Below are 17,425 nucleotides of genomic sequence, written 5' to 3' on the forward strand. Positions count from 1 at the left end.
AGGGAGAAAAAATTAGTAGCTCTGGTTATGATATGCCAGAGTCTGAAGATTAATTCACTGCATACGATGTTGTATCCAAGACTAATAGAATTTTGGTGAAAAGCCTCAGGTTAGCTGCGGCCAGTGAGAGTTCTCTTGAACACCTATTTCAGTGAATTCAAATACATTAGAGAATTCTGTCAAATTTTTCAAGTTAAGACCCAAATGTAAAAAAGAATTGGATATGTGAATTTTGCATACAATTTAAGGTCAACTGTCCAGTAGACTCCATATCCCAGGACCAGCTTTCCTAAAACAATCAAACTCTACTGTGCTATAAGGGAGGATTTTGCAGAGTTAGAATGTCTGGTGACTTGCTCGTAAGGATGATAAGCAGAATGACATCCCGGTTATTAGCGGCTAAAATTGTTCCTGGGTGGAATTGAGAGTTTCGATGCTGCTCCCCTGAATCAAAAAAAATCAGCAGAAGTGATTCAGATGCTTGATGATGACTTCCATTTGTGTATTTTTATCTTCTGGCATTGATACAGCCTAGGATCCTCCAAGATCAGCGGGGGAGAAAACTGTGGCAAACAGTCTGAGATGGATGGATAGATAATGTGATGTCCTTTGGGTCATTCCAAAATCTTTTCAAAGTTCTGATGTGACCTCAGCATCCTCATCCCTCCTCCGTCCTCTCCGGCACGTTTTAATAAAGACTAATGTGTTTGCCGACATCAGCTCACTCTCATTACATTGATTAATGGCCTCCTTGCGTTTGGTAAACAGTATGAGCTGTATTCCAATTCATTCAGGGAAATTAACCAATCATAATTAAATGCCTCGATCATATTCCCTCACCTCTCCATGAACAGAGCCTTTTCACACAAGGACCAAATGTGCTCTGATTAATTTTTCCTCGTTTTCTATCACTACCAGGATGATGTAAGCCTCTCGTTGTAAGGCGTTGCATTCATAAAGACACACAGCCCTCCATGTAATGGTCTGTTTTTAATGGGAGTGCAGGAGCTCACGCAGAGGACACTGTTTCTTGGCGTATGAGGCTGACCTCTGGGATACCCTCTGTTCTTGCTGCAAAGTCATATTTCACAGTGTTTTGCAGGTCAGTGATGAAGAAAGTAGAGAAAGTAAAGATGCTCTCAGTAAACAGAGCTGACCTTCAGTAGGTTCAAATACAATCTGCAAAAATGGAGAAAAGGCTGTAATTTGAAATCACTCCAAAAAGGATGAAAGGATTTGATTTAGGATTAGCTTTGGATGCACTCATATCCAAGAAGTTTTGTTTTACAACAGTGTGCTTTCAGAATGAAAGGATTAGCTCAAAAAGGCAGCACATGTTTGGAAAACAAAATTTAACACCACATTGCCTTGCATCTTGGCAGAAAGTTGTGTCAGAAGCAGAGTGATTAGACTTGTTCAATCAACAAGAGTCAGGTTTTCTTGGGTGCCTGGAGACACTTGAATCATTGTGGTGTTTGTATTACTTAAATCTGAGAAAAGTTTTCAATTCATAACTGGTTATGTCCAATCTCAATCCAGTACAGTTCAGTCAATGTTTTCAAGGAGAGGTAGAAATAATTGACCAAAAACAGTCATATATGTCATTAGGGTGGTGTGTGAATAATTTTTCATTTGCACTCATATAAACCTAAAAGGATTAAAACTCCTTCTGATTTCTTTTTCTTTTACTGCAGGTCAGGGAGTATTTCTGATTCCCATTGTGCAGTTTAGAAAGGCAGCACAGATAGCTCCATACTTGGCAGGGAAGCAAATCAAAGTTTTTTAAAGATAAATTGAAAAGGTCAATTTCAGACAGGCTGCATTGTGGCTGTTTGTAAAGAAGCTGTCAAAGTCATATGTCATGTTTTGACTGCTTTAAACCACTGAGCTCTGAGAGCCAACGTTCTTATCATCTTTCACCATTCAATCCAAAGAAGAGAATAAAAAAATTTAAAAAAAAAAGAATCATCCCTCTTACGTGCAAAAATAAGCGTTAAATAAATATGCACTGATATTGAGTGTACTGCCGAAGCTCAGTGTTCAATATTGCATTGATATTTGTTAATAGCAGTTTTAACTGGTTAATATATGCAGCTCAGATTGACAGCTATGTTGGCGCTTTGTCTGCACCAATGAGGGGTTTGGTCTGGTCTTTAGCGAGGAAGAAAGATTTGAGCTGAAAACAAATAATTGGTGTATAAAATACAGTTTTTTTTAAAGCAATCACTGTAACCAGAAAAAAATGGAAAGAAATATTTACCCCATCACCATTACTCCCCTTTCTTCTGTGCAGAGCACCTGAAGGTAGCCCTGGAGGATTACATGACGAGAATACCCAAGGTTCGCATCCTGAGGACGAAGAAGAGAGAGGGTCTGATCAGAACTCGGCTGCTGGGAGCCGCCGCCGCCACAGGGGAGGTCATCACCTTCCTGGACTCTCACTGTGAGGCCAACGTCAACTGGCTGCCGCCTCTAGTGGGTGAGGAACACGCAAAGGAATTTGAAAATATCAAAAATATTGCACAAGCGTGCACATTTTAATTTAAAGGTTATGCCTATTATGCTTCATTGAACAGGTCAGAATAGGTCTATGGGCTACACAACATGTACATTATTTTTTTTGCAGAACATAATTCATAGATGATGAGATTTTAGTCTGCTTAGTTCTGCCTATTTGAAGCCCCTTTCAGAATGAGCTGTTATTGGGCCTCTGCACGCCCCCTCATGCAGTATTTACACTTGCATGTTTGTTTTCAAACAAAGCAAAAGTGGAGCCTCCTGCACAACCAACAAGAATGCAGCAAGAGGTTTCTGGATGGTAAGTCAACAACAAAAAACTTATCTTTTCCAGCAGCCATTGCACAGTGGTGAAACCAGCTGGTCAAACATTCTGAAGCTGAGTTGACTTAACTTTTGAGACGTCTTCAAAACGTTTTCCAGACACCAAAAATCATGAACTTAGCGACAAAAGCTGATGTTTTTTTTAAGCACCTAAGCTAGTTTTTGAAGCAGTAGACACACTAGTGGAAGTTAAAATAAATAAATAAATAAATAAATAAATAAATAAATAAATAAATAGCAAAATATGAATTTTACATCCCCTTTAGATTTTATATACTTCAAAAACATGTTATGAATATAGATATTTCTGAAGCATCTTCAAAGGATATAATCATGGCCGTTTTGGCTTGATGATTAACATTGTTCCAATTTTATATTCACCTTGCAGCTTGTAAATACAAGGCAAAACCACAAATATCCATTTTATCTCAGTGTTCCAAATGTGTTTGGAAATCTTACCATCATGCACATTTTTCAAAGTGACTCGCTTAAACTACTTGTAAGTTTGAGTCTTTAGATATAAATGGGGGCTGTTTCTCCTCCTTCCAAAAACTTCTGTTTTTTTGATTACCTTATGGATAGGGAACATTTTATATTAAATATGTCTAAAACTGTCTTCTCGAAGGTTATTTGTTTTCTTATATCTTTTTCTGTAAGTATTTTGTCCCTAAACTTATAAATGTTTAGGCTTTTAAGTATCAATTTTTTTGTTTGCAAACAAAAAGGTATGCAAGTAAACATGATGTGTTTATTGCCTAACATTTGACATTTGATGACATTTACAGCAATGGTTTACTTTTCAAAACCTAAGAACAGATGAGGCCATAAATCATAAAGGATTCTCATCTTTCTTGTGTTTCCACAGTGTTAAACATTGGTACTTTAACTCTGTAGTGATACTTGGTCTGTTGCTATTGCTGAGTAGAACGCAGGCAAGCCATAATAAAGCAAACGCATTTTGACAAGACTGTTTTTTAAAGAATAACAATATACCTAAATATACCCAAATTTACAGCAAAATAAATTCATAAATGTTGGTACCTTTAATTGCAAAGTATACATGCTGGCTTTTTTTGGTTCTGAAGAACACTAGAAAATGATTTACCTTTTATAGGTGGTCATAGATTGATTTAAAGCAAATGTAAAAGCTTGGCCTAATCCTCTAAAAATTCAAATTTCTAGGTTGTTTTTGGCAATTCCATCAGAAATACACTTTCAGTTCTCAAGTCAGCAACCCAATTTGACAAATCAGAAATTATATCAGGTCATAAAAACTTGCATAGAATTATAAAATGTTGTGATTTTCCTAACATTTCATCACTCGTGATGTGTTGATCATGCTTTGAAACTCCTTTCTTGAATCTAGAACCAATCAAGTTGCCTGCTAAATGACACAGAGGCGTTTACAGGCACATCAACCCCACTGAGAGGCCGAGTGCCTCTTCCCCTGTCTCGTGGATTTGCTCACAAATACATTTTCACTTTCTCAATGACCCTTTTTGCCATTAAGGACGAGTGTTCAGCTCTGCACGACTCCAACTCATTTTACAGTAGAACATTTAACTCGGGTTACCGCCCCATGGAACTCTTTCCAAATCAAGTTGGGATCGGATGAAAGTCTGTCACTTGGATTGTGATAATGTAGCTACAGTATTCTAGAAACTATCTAGCAAAATGTTTCTCAAGTGCTCCAAACATCAGTCATTTAATATTTAGACAGACATTACATAATCAGACAGACAAAAATATAAAGCTATGTGGAAATTTTGGTATTTTGAGGACCTCAATGTAAATGACTCATAAAACATAATTACAAATTGGAAAATTAAGCAAAAGAAAACAACATCCACATCAACTTCTTGCAGTAAAATATTTATGAAACTATAAAAAAACTGCAGGTGTGCAGCTGTGTCAAAACAAGCCTGTTCAGTCAGAGATGTTAATCACAGTGTGGAGAGAATCCAAACATTTTACTCAAGTGAAAATGTTGAGTAAAATGGTCAAACATTCTGAGTAAAATGAGTAAAATTTTACTCAACTAAGAGAAAACATCATAGTTGACTTCTGAGTCAGCTAAGATGGGGGGAAGTAAACCTCACAGAAAACACTCTGAATGTTTTTCTTGAAAAAAAAGAAGAAATAATCCAGTCTCTTCAAATATCTGTCAAATGACTTGAAAATATTTTTGCATATTATTCAGTATATTCCCCTGTTGTATTTTTTTAAGACACAATCAAACGTGTCCCTCTGTGCTTTTTAGACCGGATTGCCCAGAACCGGAAGACCATTGTGTGTCCCATGATAGATGTCATCGACCACGACCACTTTGGGTACGACACGCAGGCGGGGGATGCCATGCGGGGGGCCTTTGATTGGGAAATGTACTACAAACGGATCCCCATTCCTCCAGAGATGAAGAGGGATGATCCCACTGAGCCTTTTGAGTGAGTGACAGTAATCTCCAGAAATGTGGTGGAGTTGTACTATAAACATAAGTATACCATAAACAATGGATTAATATCTCTGGATTGAGTTTCCATTTGAATTGTCTCATACTAAAAAAATACTTAATTTCATAGATTTCACTCTACAGTGAAATCTATGAAATAAAAATTTGGACATTTTGAAGCTGAATTTAAAAGGGAAATGCAACTGAAACAATGTAATGTTCTTTAATTTAGCACATTTTTACAGAAGAAAACATATTTGAAAAGGGGAAAAGAAGAAATTATTTTGTTGATTTGACAGAAATCCACTTATAAAGAGCAAATGCAGAATGAAACAATTAACTTTGACTCATCTGCTTAGTCTGAGAGCAGTGGTGTACTATAGACATTACAAAATAAAACAATTTAAATTGTAATATTTTGAATATCAGAATATAATGAAAAGACAAGATTACTAACAAATACACATTGGTACTTGGAAACAATGAAGCAATATTGGAAAGAAGAGTCAAAATTGCTCAACTATAATTTAAGAAAAGTTAGAAAAAAACTAAGAGGTATTACTGTTAAAAAATATTTTTAAAAATTGTTGAGTTATGTGGCTTATTCAGATTCTTTTCACACAATTCTTTCCTTCATCATTTTTAATAATAATTTAGTGAATAAATATTGTTAGGGATACATGTTAATAGTATAAATATCCTACTCATAATCTGGTAAGGTTCTTGCTGCCTATACAAGAATAATATATCATCACCCAGAATTTATGCTATGAATATTTGTGTTGTGGATCAAAGGTTTTTATCTCCTTAGCTTCTTCTTACTAAAACAAGAAGTTAACAATATTGTACTGAATCTGGTGTTAAAAAGATCCCCGTGTATCTGCTGTGTTGCTTTGATTGTGTTCATGTCTTTTAAAAACTGCAAAGACCTGTCGGTTTTTCACCGTGGGGATCTTTTCTGCTTAGTGGTCCTGTGGTGTGAAGAAAGCCCCAGAGCTTTTCTCTTGGCTGACTGTACAAAATCTGCCCCGTTTGCCTTTAATTGATCCTCCTCGGGGACAAATTTGGCAAGAAAAGACCACCTTTAGGGATGCTGCCTCCAATCTTCTATTTAATCAAAGGCCAGTAGCTATAGCAACGTTGAGCACATTTATGTGCAGCTTAGTGCATTTCTTACACTGGATAATACAGTTGTTGATGGGCAGACAAGACAGATCAGTTTGTTTAATAATGCGTTTGCCAGAAGGAGATTTCATTGAAGGCTGACACAAACAAGTGTTTGTGGATTCACTTGCTGGCCTAATTTTTTGCCTCAGGTGTGCAGCAGCAACAGTCAAGCTCAGCAGACGCCAACAGGCTCTCCAATCCGCAGCTCAGAGAGTCTATAACGAGCTAATGGGTGCTTTTCTCTGTACATAGTTATGTGTTAGGAAGTAGTGTCGCGATAAATATACAATTTTCTTAGGACCATCTCCAGGTTTAAGCAAAGCAAAGAAAGGAAATCCTCCAAGAACTGTAGTAATTTATAGTTAACTTAGTTACAACTTAATAAGGCTAGTTTGTGTACTGAATAGTCTAATTGGTTGAACAACCATCTTGTTGATATTGAAAAGATGTTTAAGGACTATTTAGTTATTGAATCTTTGTATTGTTAGAAGTAAAACAAGGATCTACAAAATACTTAAAACATATTTATGCTTCAAATAGCAAGTAGGTCTATACAGTTTAGCCTCAAATTAGTTCTACTCCTTGCAGATTTAGTAATGTTGGTTTCAGTCAACCAAAAAGCTTGGAAATCAGATCGGTATTTAAAATACAAATAAGCCAAAATGACATACAGTATAAACTCAAGGCTCATATGCTGCAGTTGTTATCCAAGACTCAGAAAATATACCTTCTGTAGGCCAGCAGCAACTCCCATTGTCAAAGCAATGCGTAACTGTTCCTGCTTTACTTCATCCTCCAGGTCTCCGGTGATGGCAGGTGGACTGTTTGCTGTTGACAGGAAGTGGTTCTGGGAGCTGGGAGGATACGACACCGGCCTGGAAATCTGGGGAGGAGAACAATATGAGATCTCCTTCAAGGTAAAAAAAGATAAATGTCTGCAACTGAATATAGATTTACACATGTTTGAAAAAAAAATACCTAGAGTAAGCTCTTTTGCTATCAGATAAATCAAACAAAATCTTTCTGCTTTTAGGTCAACTAAAATAAGCTAACACTGCAAACACAGAATCTAAAGACAAATATTTCTGTCTAGTTTCTACTGCAAATATCCTAGCACATTTCAAATAAGACAAAACTAGCTTACCAATCACTTTTCAACAATATACTACCTTGTTTTAAAGAAATAATTCTTAATATTAATGTTAAAAAAGTACTAGTTGCACTGACAGATTATTTCACATAAAAATACAATTTTCTCATGATATAAGTGAAATAATCTCTCTGTGGAACAAATACTTTTTCATCAATATCACAAAAGTATTGACCAAGTATATCCTGCTGAAAAGTTACTTATGAAAAGTTACTTATGTTTGTCTTTTTTCAAGTGTACTAAGATATTTCCACAACAAACCAGACAGAAAAAACTTTGTGGGACTTAGTGCTTTTACAACATATAGAAAGTTGTGAGTAAGCATTGAGGTAAAAGGATAGAATCAATTTCAGTCTCTTTGGGTCATAAGGTGAACAGTTTGGAAGCCACTCACTTGACTTAATTTCAAACTGACTGTTCCTGATCATATACCATTTTTTTATTATTCACCAAATTATAGATACGTTTAATCAGCATGCTGTTAAAATCAGATGATGGTCACAATTTTCCCTAAAAATGTTGAGTAAGCAAAAATACCAACTTGTGTTTTAAATACAATTGGTTCTCCCTCTCACACCCCCAAATGTCTCTTCATTTTAGTCAAATAGCATAATTGAAATGACACATTGCTCTAGAAGTGGTTTTATAATTAAACGTTTGTACCGGCATTGGTTATCAGTTAAAATTAGATGGGAAATATCTGTTTTACACACACACACTGTATAATTCAAATAAGTCTGCCTTGGAGCTAAGCGCTCTGTAAGAAGTGAAAATTCCTTCTATTTGTAGCTTTGAGTGTGAAATGAATGACAAACCTCCTCCTGACCCAGCGACGGGCGCAGCCAGAAAGGCTCTGATGTTTTTAACTCTCATCTGAAGCTTTTCATCTTATTTAAGTAATTAGTGAGATAATATCCCACACCAAGGTTATTATTTCAGCCAGGATTATCATGGTAAGAAATTATTCTATCAGCACATGCCTTGCTGTGCCTCCTAGGTCTACTTTATGTGCTCAGATATTCAATTTGGTTTCGTCTTTATTAAGATCCCCATTAGCTGATACGCCACAGACAGCCAGTCTCCTGAGGTGGAGATTAACAGGCTCTCATACTAATCCTTACAAGCAAACTGCTGCTCTCACCGACAAACCAGGCCTTGCTTGTGTTTGGAACACAATTGTTTAGTTGGTTAATCTGGAGTTTCATACTGGAAACACTGGTGTGGGAGCACTGAATGTCTCCAGCTCACACAGCAAGCTAATGTCTGAACACATTACAGCCTTACATGCAGAGGAGAGGGATAAAACATTTTCCCGATTCACACATTTCATACACACACAGACAGAGCCGCTCTTCAGACACGATTTATTAAACTAACATTAAAGAGACAAAAATGTGTTTATTTTGAGTCGAGGTGAATGAGAACAAAAGCTTCTAAAAGCTCAATTTAACAACCAGATGACCTCAGCAATTATGTAAAAGCTCAAAATTCAAGGTGTTTTTTATTTGTTTTGCAGCACAAACCTCTTGAGTTCTGGGTTTCTACTCAAGAAGATGTCATTTTATTTATTTCCTTCTTTGCTTCCTTCTTTCCTATTTCTCCCTCATTATATTTATGCATGGATTATTTTTCATTTTTTCTTAATTTCATTCTGTCTTTCTTTCCTCAGTTAGTTCTTCCTTCCCTCTTTCAATTGCCTTCCTCACTTCCTTTCTTCTTTACATTGCTTTTTTATTCTTACCTCATCTCTTTCTTTCTTTTCTTCCTTCCTTCTTTCTTTCCTTCCTTCCTTCTTTTCTTCCTTCCTCCTGACTCTTACTTCATGTTCTCGTTGCCCTCTAGTTTCTCTAGCTTGCATTTAGCTTTTCTTGTAAAAGACAAAGCCCCTTTTTCCAGTTTGCCTGCTTTAGTTAAATCGTCTTTTCTGTCTCGTCCTTTTTATTTATTTATTTTTTTCTCCTGGTTTATTTTCAGCGTCAGGAGCCAAGTGGGAGAAGAATGACTCTTTTCTTTATGTTGAATGAGGATTAAAGTCATGAAAACGTAATTCAGTGTCTGCTATGTCACAAAATGAGTCACAAAAATAAACAAACAATTACTAAAAGGGTGAATTGTTTTGCATTATTGTGATTTAAAAAGAATTGAAACCTTTGTTGAAGAATTTGAAAGGTATTTTAGGAATTGTATTCTCAAGAGATTCTGCAGCTTTGGCTTGTGTTTTGCAAACAACTGTTGGCTTGAAATTGTATCTCATCTGATGACTGGAGATTTTCAAACCAGTCAGATAAACCTTAGCATCAATTTCACACCTTCTTTTAGATTCTTTCAGTCAACACATCTACATGTGATTTTGTAGGTGTGGATGTGTGGTGGCCGGATGGAGGACATCCCTTGCTCCAGGGTGGGGCACATCTACCGGAAATATGTTCCCTATAAGATTCCTGGCGGGATCAGCTTGGCAAAGGTGGTGCAGCATGTTTTATGATAAAATGTTCATTTTATAGATTTTAGGTCTCAGGGCAGATATTAACCGTACTGAGTGGGGAGATAAGATGCTAGAGTGCATAAAATGTCTTGATTTAAGTAAAAAGTTACTTTTGGCAAAAGAATGACATTGTTTTAGGAAGGTGACTATATAGATTATACAAGATATATTTCAATGTTATTCTAATAATAATCTTTCATTATTTTTTTTGTGGGAATCAAAATTTGTTCCAGCAGATCAAAACTTTCCAAATAAAAAAGAACAAACGGAAAATCAGCTTTAAAATTCTGTTTGTTGCATCATCACATGTCAAGGATTTTGTGACTTTCTTGTTAAATTAAGCCCATTTTTATTAATGCAGGGTTTCTTTAAATACATAAGTTGTGATACTGAATCACTTTTCTTCGATTATTCCTTGAATTTGGTTCATTGAACAGAAGTAAAATGTTAATCTGATATGTAAGTATGTAGGAAATTAGATCCATTCAGGGCAAAAAGAAAACTGAGGTCAAAAGCAGTTTTTACACACCTTAGTTTACAATACAGATAGAAATCAACATATGTAGCTGTTGAGCTTGGAAATATGAGAGTTTTTGTGTTCTTGGTGCAAAAGCTTCAAAAAAAGTTTATTTTACATAAATACACAAACATCTGAGTTTATTCACAGAGATAAATGAATCCACGAAGCAAACTGGACAAACGTTTGTGCTTTCACCTGCAATTAAGCAAACAGATTTAAAACAGGCTGTAAATACTTTGCAACAGGAAAAAGACGTTGGAAAGTGTGATTAGTTGCAGAGGAGTGTGATTAAGAATGCAGTGTGGTTTGCATTCTTCCTTCTCTCTCCTGGTGGTCTTTAGTTAGTGAGATCTTTTCTCTGGGCCTACACAGGTGCAGCGATGAAGAATGTGCTTCAGTTCCTTTGTTTTTAAAGCACTGCCACAGAATGGATAATTCTCCTAAAGAGCTAAATCATCTGATATTCAGCTGAGCACCATTCATTATGTATGACCTTTGCCTCTCAGGCTGGAACTGAGCGCAGAATGCAGCTCTGTTGTTTTATTCCAACTAACGGCGTTAGCAGGCGGCCTTTCTAACATGAAATTTTGAGGTCACTATTTGTAATGGAGAAAACTTTGGCCTTGTGTTGTTGCTTCTCACAGCTTTAAATTATTTTCACTTTGTGTGGCTTTCAGCCATTAGCATTTATTGACTCTGGAGAGTCAATAAAGTAAAACATGCTAGTAGGCTTTTAAAAAAATCTATGAACTGTTGTGTTTGTATGATGATATGACTGTAATATAGTGTTAACTCGGAGCGATTCGATGGATTGCAGAATCTCAAACGGGTGGCGGAGGTGTGGATGGACGAGTACGCCGAGTACGTGTACCAGCATCGGCCCGAGTACCGCCACCTGTCAGCCGGAGACATGATGGCGCAGAAGGAGTTGCGGAGCCGACTGAGCTGTAAAAACTTCAAGTGGTTCATGAGCGAAGTGGCCTGGGACTTGCCGAGACATTACCCACCTGTGGAGCCCCCCGCCGCTGCATGGGGGGAGGTAAAGGAAAAAATGTCTTTTAAAGTTGCATCTCTGTATCCATATTGAGAGTCCATAGTGACTCAGCTCCATGAAAAAGGCATTAAGTAAATAATTGTACTAACATTTATGAAATTATTTATATTTCACATCATTCTTAACTATGCGTAAAATTTCAAAAAAGATGAATTGACAAAAACCAGAAGAGCAACTTTTAAAGGGAAACGTAACTGACAAACGCAATTTTTGATGATTAAATGGGCGGTATTATGTATTTCCAGGCACATAATGCCATTTCACAGACAAATCAAGAAACTACTTTGCCTTCATTTATTATATCTATCAAATATGACTTAAAAGAAATTTTACTTTGTAATTTAAGACCTTGAAATTGGGTCTCTGCTTCTTTAAAAACTCCTGCTCTTTCTGAAACTCTTTCTTCACAATGTCCCTCCTCTTATTAAATGTTGAGCAACATTTTTGCCAGTGTTGCACTGAGACCAAGCTAAACAGATGTGCAGTTCCATCAGGTGTTTGCTAATTGTTGCTGGCTCGTCTGAAGGAGTTGAGTGGTGAAGTTACGGGGGAGAATCTCAGAAGTTTGGAAACTGAAACACAGAGGAGGAGCTCCATCCTTGAAGGCGGACCTCGGGCCAACCAGGCTTTTTGCACAGCTGAGTCATTGCCATGGAGATCACAGACATTCTCAAACATGCATGAATGAATCAGGGCAACACTAGCAGTAGGTCTCTGATGAAGGAATAAGATCATAACATTAAAATTCAAAAATGAATTTTACATACTAAAGAGCTTCTTTTAATATTCACAAAGCAAACCTGGCATTTAAACATCTACATAGCAACATAAATCATTGTGATAAAAGTTATCCAATGAACCTCAGAACCTCAGGAATGCAATGTAAACCCCAAAGCCTGGAGGGGGGGATCACTGCTGACCATGTTCTGTGTTTAATCTCCTTCTTCAATCATTTTCCTGCATAATAGAGCAGCCATTGCTTTAACTGGTCCAGAAGAAATACCTACTGCTGGTTAGATTGAGTGCTAGTAAAATTTAAGCGTTTAACTACATGGGCGATATAGTGATGACATGTGTTTGCAATAACTTGGATTTCTGACCTCTGACCATCAGGCTGTGGCTCCCATCAGGGAATCAGAGCTGCACAGCTAGGATCCAAAAGAAAGCCCAGACCCCTCACATGTAAAATGAATTCAAACTAAACTTCAAAACAGCAGAAGGAGGGCTTATTCCACATTTTATGGATTTCTAGAAAAGTCAGACAAGTAAAAAGACTGTCGTTCAGTGCAAATCAAATTCTATATGTCTCTATTTGTTTGTGTTTAGATAAGAAATGTGGGAAGTGGGATGTGTATGGAGATCAAACACTTTGTCTCTGGGAGTCCCATCCGCCTGGAGAACTGTGTGAAAAGTCGAGGGGAAATCAGCTGGAGCCATGGACAGGTATCTGTCATTTATATGTGAATATTTATTTCACCAAACATTTACACCGTCTTGGATATAATGTGTGTTGTTAGCTTTTAAATTTAAAGTTGAATAACTTAAAACTGTCTGCTTATGCAAATCCAAGAAAGAATCTTTAGTGACATGTCAGTATCATTGACTATAATTAATAAAATGTTGGTCTTTTAGAGGACCAGCTTGCTTTATTTCACCATTATCAATAAATTACTTGAAAATGGTTTCTGTACATTATTGTTTATTGCTGTAAATACAGGGGTCATTTATTGTCCAGCAAAATTTGGACCACCAACCACAGACAAGGTGATGCTGATGTCGGCTGTGTGTGTGAAAAGTTAAGGGCTAATTGCTTGAACTGATGTTATTGACATGCATTGCTATTGAGAAGTCCAATGAACTTTATGTTGTTGTTCAGATAAATATTTTTTTTTTCCTACAAATAACTTAGATGTCATTTAAATCTAAATTCAATGAGTTTATTCTCAACGGCTTCAGTGTTTCTGTTTTTGTACAGGTGTTGACATTTGGTTGGAGGGAGGATATCCGGGTGGGTGAACCCAATCACACGAGGAAGGTCTGCTTTGATGCCGTCTCACACAACAGCCCTGTCACTCTGTACGACTGTCATGGCATGAAGGGGAATCAGCTTTGGCGCTACAGAAAGGTACTGACCTCCAAAAGTGCTCTTGATTTTCTATAAAGAACCAAAACTGAATCCAAATGTTTGAGCATTGGCTTTGATGCTAAATTTAACTGCTTAAACATACATTCCTACTGGCTGTAGTTTGAGAAGAAGGACTACAACAAAGCATTTTAAAATCCGTGGTTGTTTCCTGTTCTCTAGGATAAGAGTCTCTACCATCCCGTCAGTAACAGCTGCATCGACAGCAGTACCAGCGAGCGGCGAGTGTTCATGAACACGTGTGACCCCACCTCTCTGAGCCAGCAGTGGCTGTTTGAGCGAACCAACGCCACCGTGCTGGAGCACTTCAACCGGGGTACCGACTGAGGTCAGGGGGCAGCGAAACGAGGCATCTTCCAAGGAAAAGATCATGAAACTGTGATCGCCTTTGTTCAAGTGAGTGTCAAGACAAAAAACAAACAACAAAAAAAAAACTATATATCCACAAGTCTATACACTTTGTATGAAAGTTAACATATGTAACTCTCTGTCTGTTTAGAGGATTCCTTCCCACTTGCACAAACTTAAAGCATCTTTTTGGCATCAAGTGACTGGAATGATAATTAAAAAAGCATATTGGATTTTTATTTTTTTGCTCTTATGGGTGTTACCAATATTCATCGATTTTACATATGTTTCTCTACCCCTAATATTCTGCTTCAGCTAAACATCCACAATCACTGCCAGTGTCACAAACAAAAACCACCATTAGTAGTTATTATAGACTCAATTTCACTCGCTGGAGTGATACGGATATGTAAACACTATCAAATCAACAAACTGATGTTAATTCTGATATATCGTGCATCAATAGTAATTTGGCTCCCATTAAACACACAACGGTCTGAAGTAGGAAATTAGAAGTGGCAGAATGCAGATAACTAATTGTAACAGTGAGACCAAGCCTGTTCACACACACACACACACACACACACCACCACCAGTAGACATAAAGGGACAAAAGTCCCATAGTCCAATAAGGCTTTTAATATACCAATAAATTTACACCACTTAAAAAAAAATGGAAATAAATATATTGGATAAACAAAATGTATAGCTAAGGTGTAATAATTTTAAACCACAATGGTTTAAATTGGTTAAATCAGGTGAATTAATTTAAGTATTGGCTATTTTTATTTTATATTCATATTACTACAGGCTATCAGGTAAAAAATAAAGGATCACTACTGCCATAGAGAAACGTTGGCCAGACAGCGTATTTAGCCCCTCCCACTGAGTGTGTTGGGTCAGGCTGATAGATAAAATAAATCCAATATGTGCTGCTGGACAGGAATATTTTCTATTAATGATTTCACCTTATTTATTTAAGACAAACCATTTAGTTACCTGGGACATTTTTAGAGAAAATACGTTTATTTTCCTAGATTTAAAGGAAAGAAACGTTATTATTTTTTTCTTAATTTGGCAAATATGACATTTGTGAATTTTTTTTTCAATATGAAAAAAAAACCTATCTTTGTTCCTTGTCTGTTTTCAAGATAAAACTGGAAGTTCCAAGACAGAAGTTTGCTGCCTGATCATTTCCTGTGGTACAGCAGAGATCCAGCGCCCCGGCTGACAGCTGAAGAGTTGTTCAGACCAAACGCCTCGACACCCAGAATCCAATCATACAGCTCAAGCTTGTGATGTGGAAGGAGGTAAAAGAGAGACACGCTTCCCTGAACACAAGCTACTCCTCACTCAGTCTATCTTCTGCCCACTGAAATTCACTTGCCAAGAAATAAAGATAAAAATTGATTCAATAAAAAATAAAAAAAATATCTGAATTGTATTCTGTCCTTCTCCAGGGTGGGAGGACCGCAGTGAGATCTGTTTGACCTGCGGGAAACCTGAAAAGCTTTCAGAGACTTTCAAAGACGGCAAATATTTGCTGAGAGGCGCGCTCCTTTCATTGACAGGGTGCATCTGTCTGCACACACTGGTGGATTTGAGGGGTGATTTGTTCTTTTGCATTCCTTAGTCTTGTATTTTTCTATTGCTGGCATGCTTGTCTTTTATGGTGCTAAACAGCTTGAGAAAGCAGAAACTGGAAAAATTGATTCGTTCATGCCCAGTGAATCATGCTATCCTTTTCTTAAAAGGACCAACATCTTGTTTATATTCATCCTTACAGTAAAATTGTAGTTTTTTTCTAATATATAATAAAGCAACCAAATCACAAAAGTTGACTTTGCTTCTCTTTGTGTATGTGTTGTTATGCTTCACTGCCTGCAAATTATAAACTGTGGGCTTTAATGGCATCAGATCTTTAGCGAGATGAAGAAGAAAATACAAATACAAGTTGCAACATTTCAGAAAGGATTTAAAGTCATTCCAGCAGAGAGCAAAGTTTAAAGCAGTTTTAGGTATAAGATAAAAATAAAGACAGAAAAGAGCAGAAGAAAGGCAACAAAAAAAGTGAGGCAGGTTGACAACTTATATTGAAACACAAGTTTTCCATTTAACTCACAACAGTGCACACCTCTTCATAACATCTGATCTCACACACACACACACACACACACGAACACCCCCCCCCCCACCCCCCCCCCCCACACACACACACACACACACACACCACTCCTTGCTGTTAAGGACTTCATGGTAATTCAGTGCATAGCACTGTCCCTGTTTTACAGGGGACCTATTATGCTTCTTTTTAAGTTAGAATAGGTCTGCTGGTTATAAAACATGTTCATTACTTTGCACAAAAAGCCCCCAATTCAATGTCAGACTTTATACACAAAAATGGTGGCAAACTGATTGTACAACCAAACGTCTTTGACAATGAGTCCTATCCAGAACCAAGAAGAATTCAGAAAGTGGTTTCTGGATGATAAGTTAACAACAAAACACATGTCTTTTTTAGCAGTCATTGTGCAGAACATACAGCAGAAAACCAGCTGACCAAACATGTTGGACCTCTGATTGGGTTGCTAGGTGGTGGGTAATGCCTGTTGAACGTGACTTCATAATTGGGAGGTTTTTGAATCAGTTTGTTTTTCAGACAAGCACTAACTTCCAAAAGTACATTAACTTCACTAGAAAATGGCTGGATGATTTGTCTTAGTTCTTAGACAGTTTCTAGAAGCAGAAGAGTCCCAAATGAATTACAAAAATATGCAAAACGTGAATTTATTTTGCTGTGTTGTTATTTTCACAAGGTGTCGTTAGAAGAGGTAGGTGTAGATACAGAAACGCTCAAAAAAATAATCTGCTGGACTTTACAGGAGTCATAAAGGCAAACAGCTGAATTTTCCCACACAGGAAGGAAGCCGATGGATTTCAGAATAAGCTCAGTGTTCAAGCCGGTGGGTTAGTGAGAAGAGCATGTGGGCTGAAGGCAGAAGCACTGCCAAGATTCTTGCTCTGGAGCATCATATCATGGCTGACCTTAAAAAAAAAGAATTATATAGCATGAATAACATGAACATTCAGGCAAAGATGCAATATTATACCAGATGCAACAAATGGAAAGTATAAGAATCAGTTAAAACATTATCAAGCATCATAATGTTTTAATTGGTAATTTTATCAAATGACAAAATTACCAGCAAACTGCAACTGGAGGGGCTGCAGTTGTTACATTCATTGCCATCTGCCTCTTTACAGATTT

At 37.1% G+C, this 17,425-nt stretch overlaps 1 protein-coding gene across 1 annotated transcript in view; it reads left to right on the forward strand.

Moving 5' to 3' along the window:
- The window catches only part of LOC129370687 (polypeptide N-acetylgalactosaminyltransferase 10-like), a 49,950-nt gene extending 33,957 nt beyond the window's left edge, over positions 1–15,993 (forward strand). The window contains exons 5-14 of the mRNA XM_055046832.1: positions 2,294–2,479; positions 5,102–5,285; positions 7,257–7,374; positions 9,964–10,071; positions 11,430–11,651; positions 12,993–13,109; positions 13,642–13,791; positions 13,972–14,205; positions 15,309–15,467; positions 15,618–15,993. Of these exons, the coding sequence (XP_054902807.1) occupies positions 2,294–2,479; positions 5,102–5,285; positions 7,257–7,374; positions 9,964–10,071; positions 11,430–11,651; positions 12,993–13,109; positions 13,642–13,791; positions 13,972–14,136 (1,250 nt within the window). The 3' untranslated portion in view covers positions 14,137–14,205; positions 15,309–15,467; positions 15,618–15,993. The remainder of the gene's footprint in view (positions 1–2,293; positions 2,480–5,101; positions 5,286–7,256; positions 7,375–9,963; positions 10,072–11,429; positions 11,652–12,992; positions 13,110–13,641; positions 13,792–13,971; positions 14,206–15,308; positions 15,468–15,617) is intronic.
- Positions 15,994–17,425: the final 1,432 nt, after the last annotated feature.

This window comes from Poeciliopsis prolifica, unplaced genomic scaffold (assembly GCF_027474105.1).
Source record: "Poeciliopsis prolifica strain line A6 unplaced genomic scaffold, Auburn_PproV2 SCAFFOLD024, whole genome shotgun sequence".
Classification (NCBI taxonomy): Eukaryota; Metazoa; Chordata; class Actinopteri; order Cyprinodontiformes; family Poeciliidae; genus Poeciliopsis; species Poeciliopsis prolifica.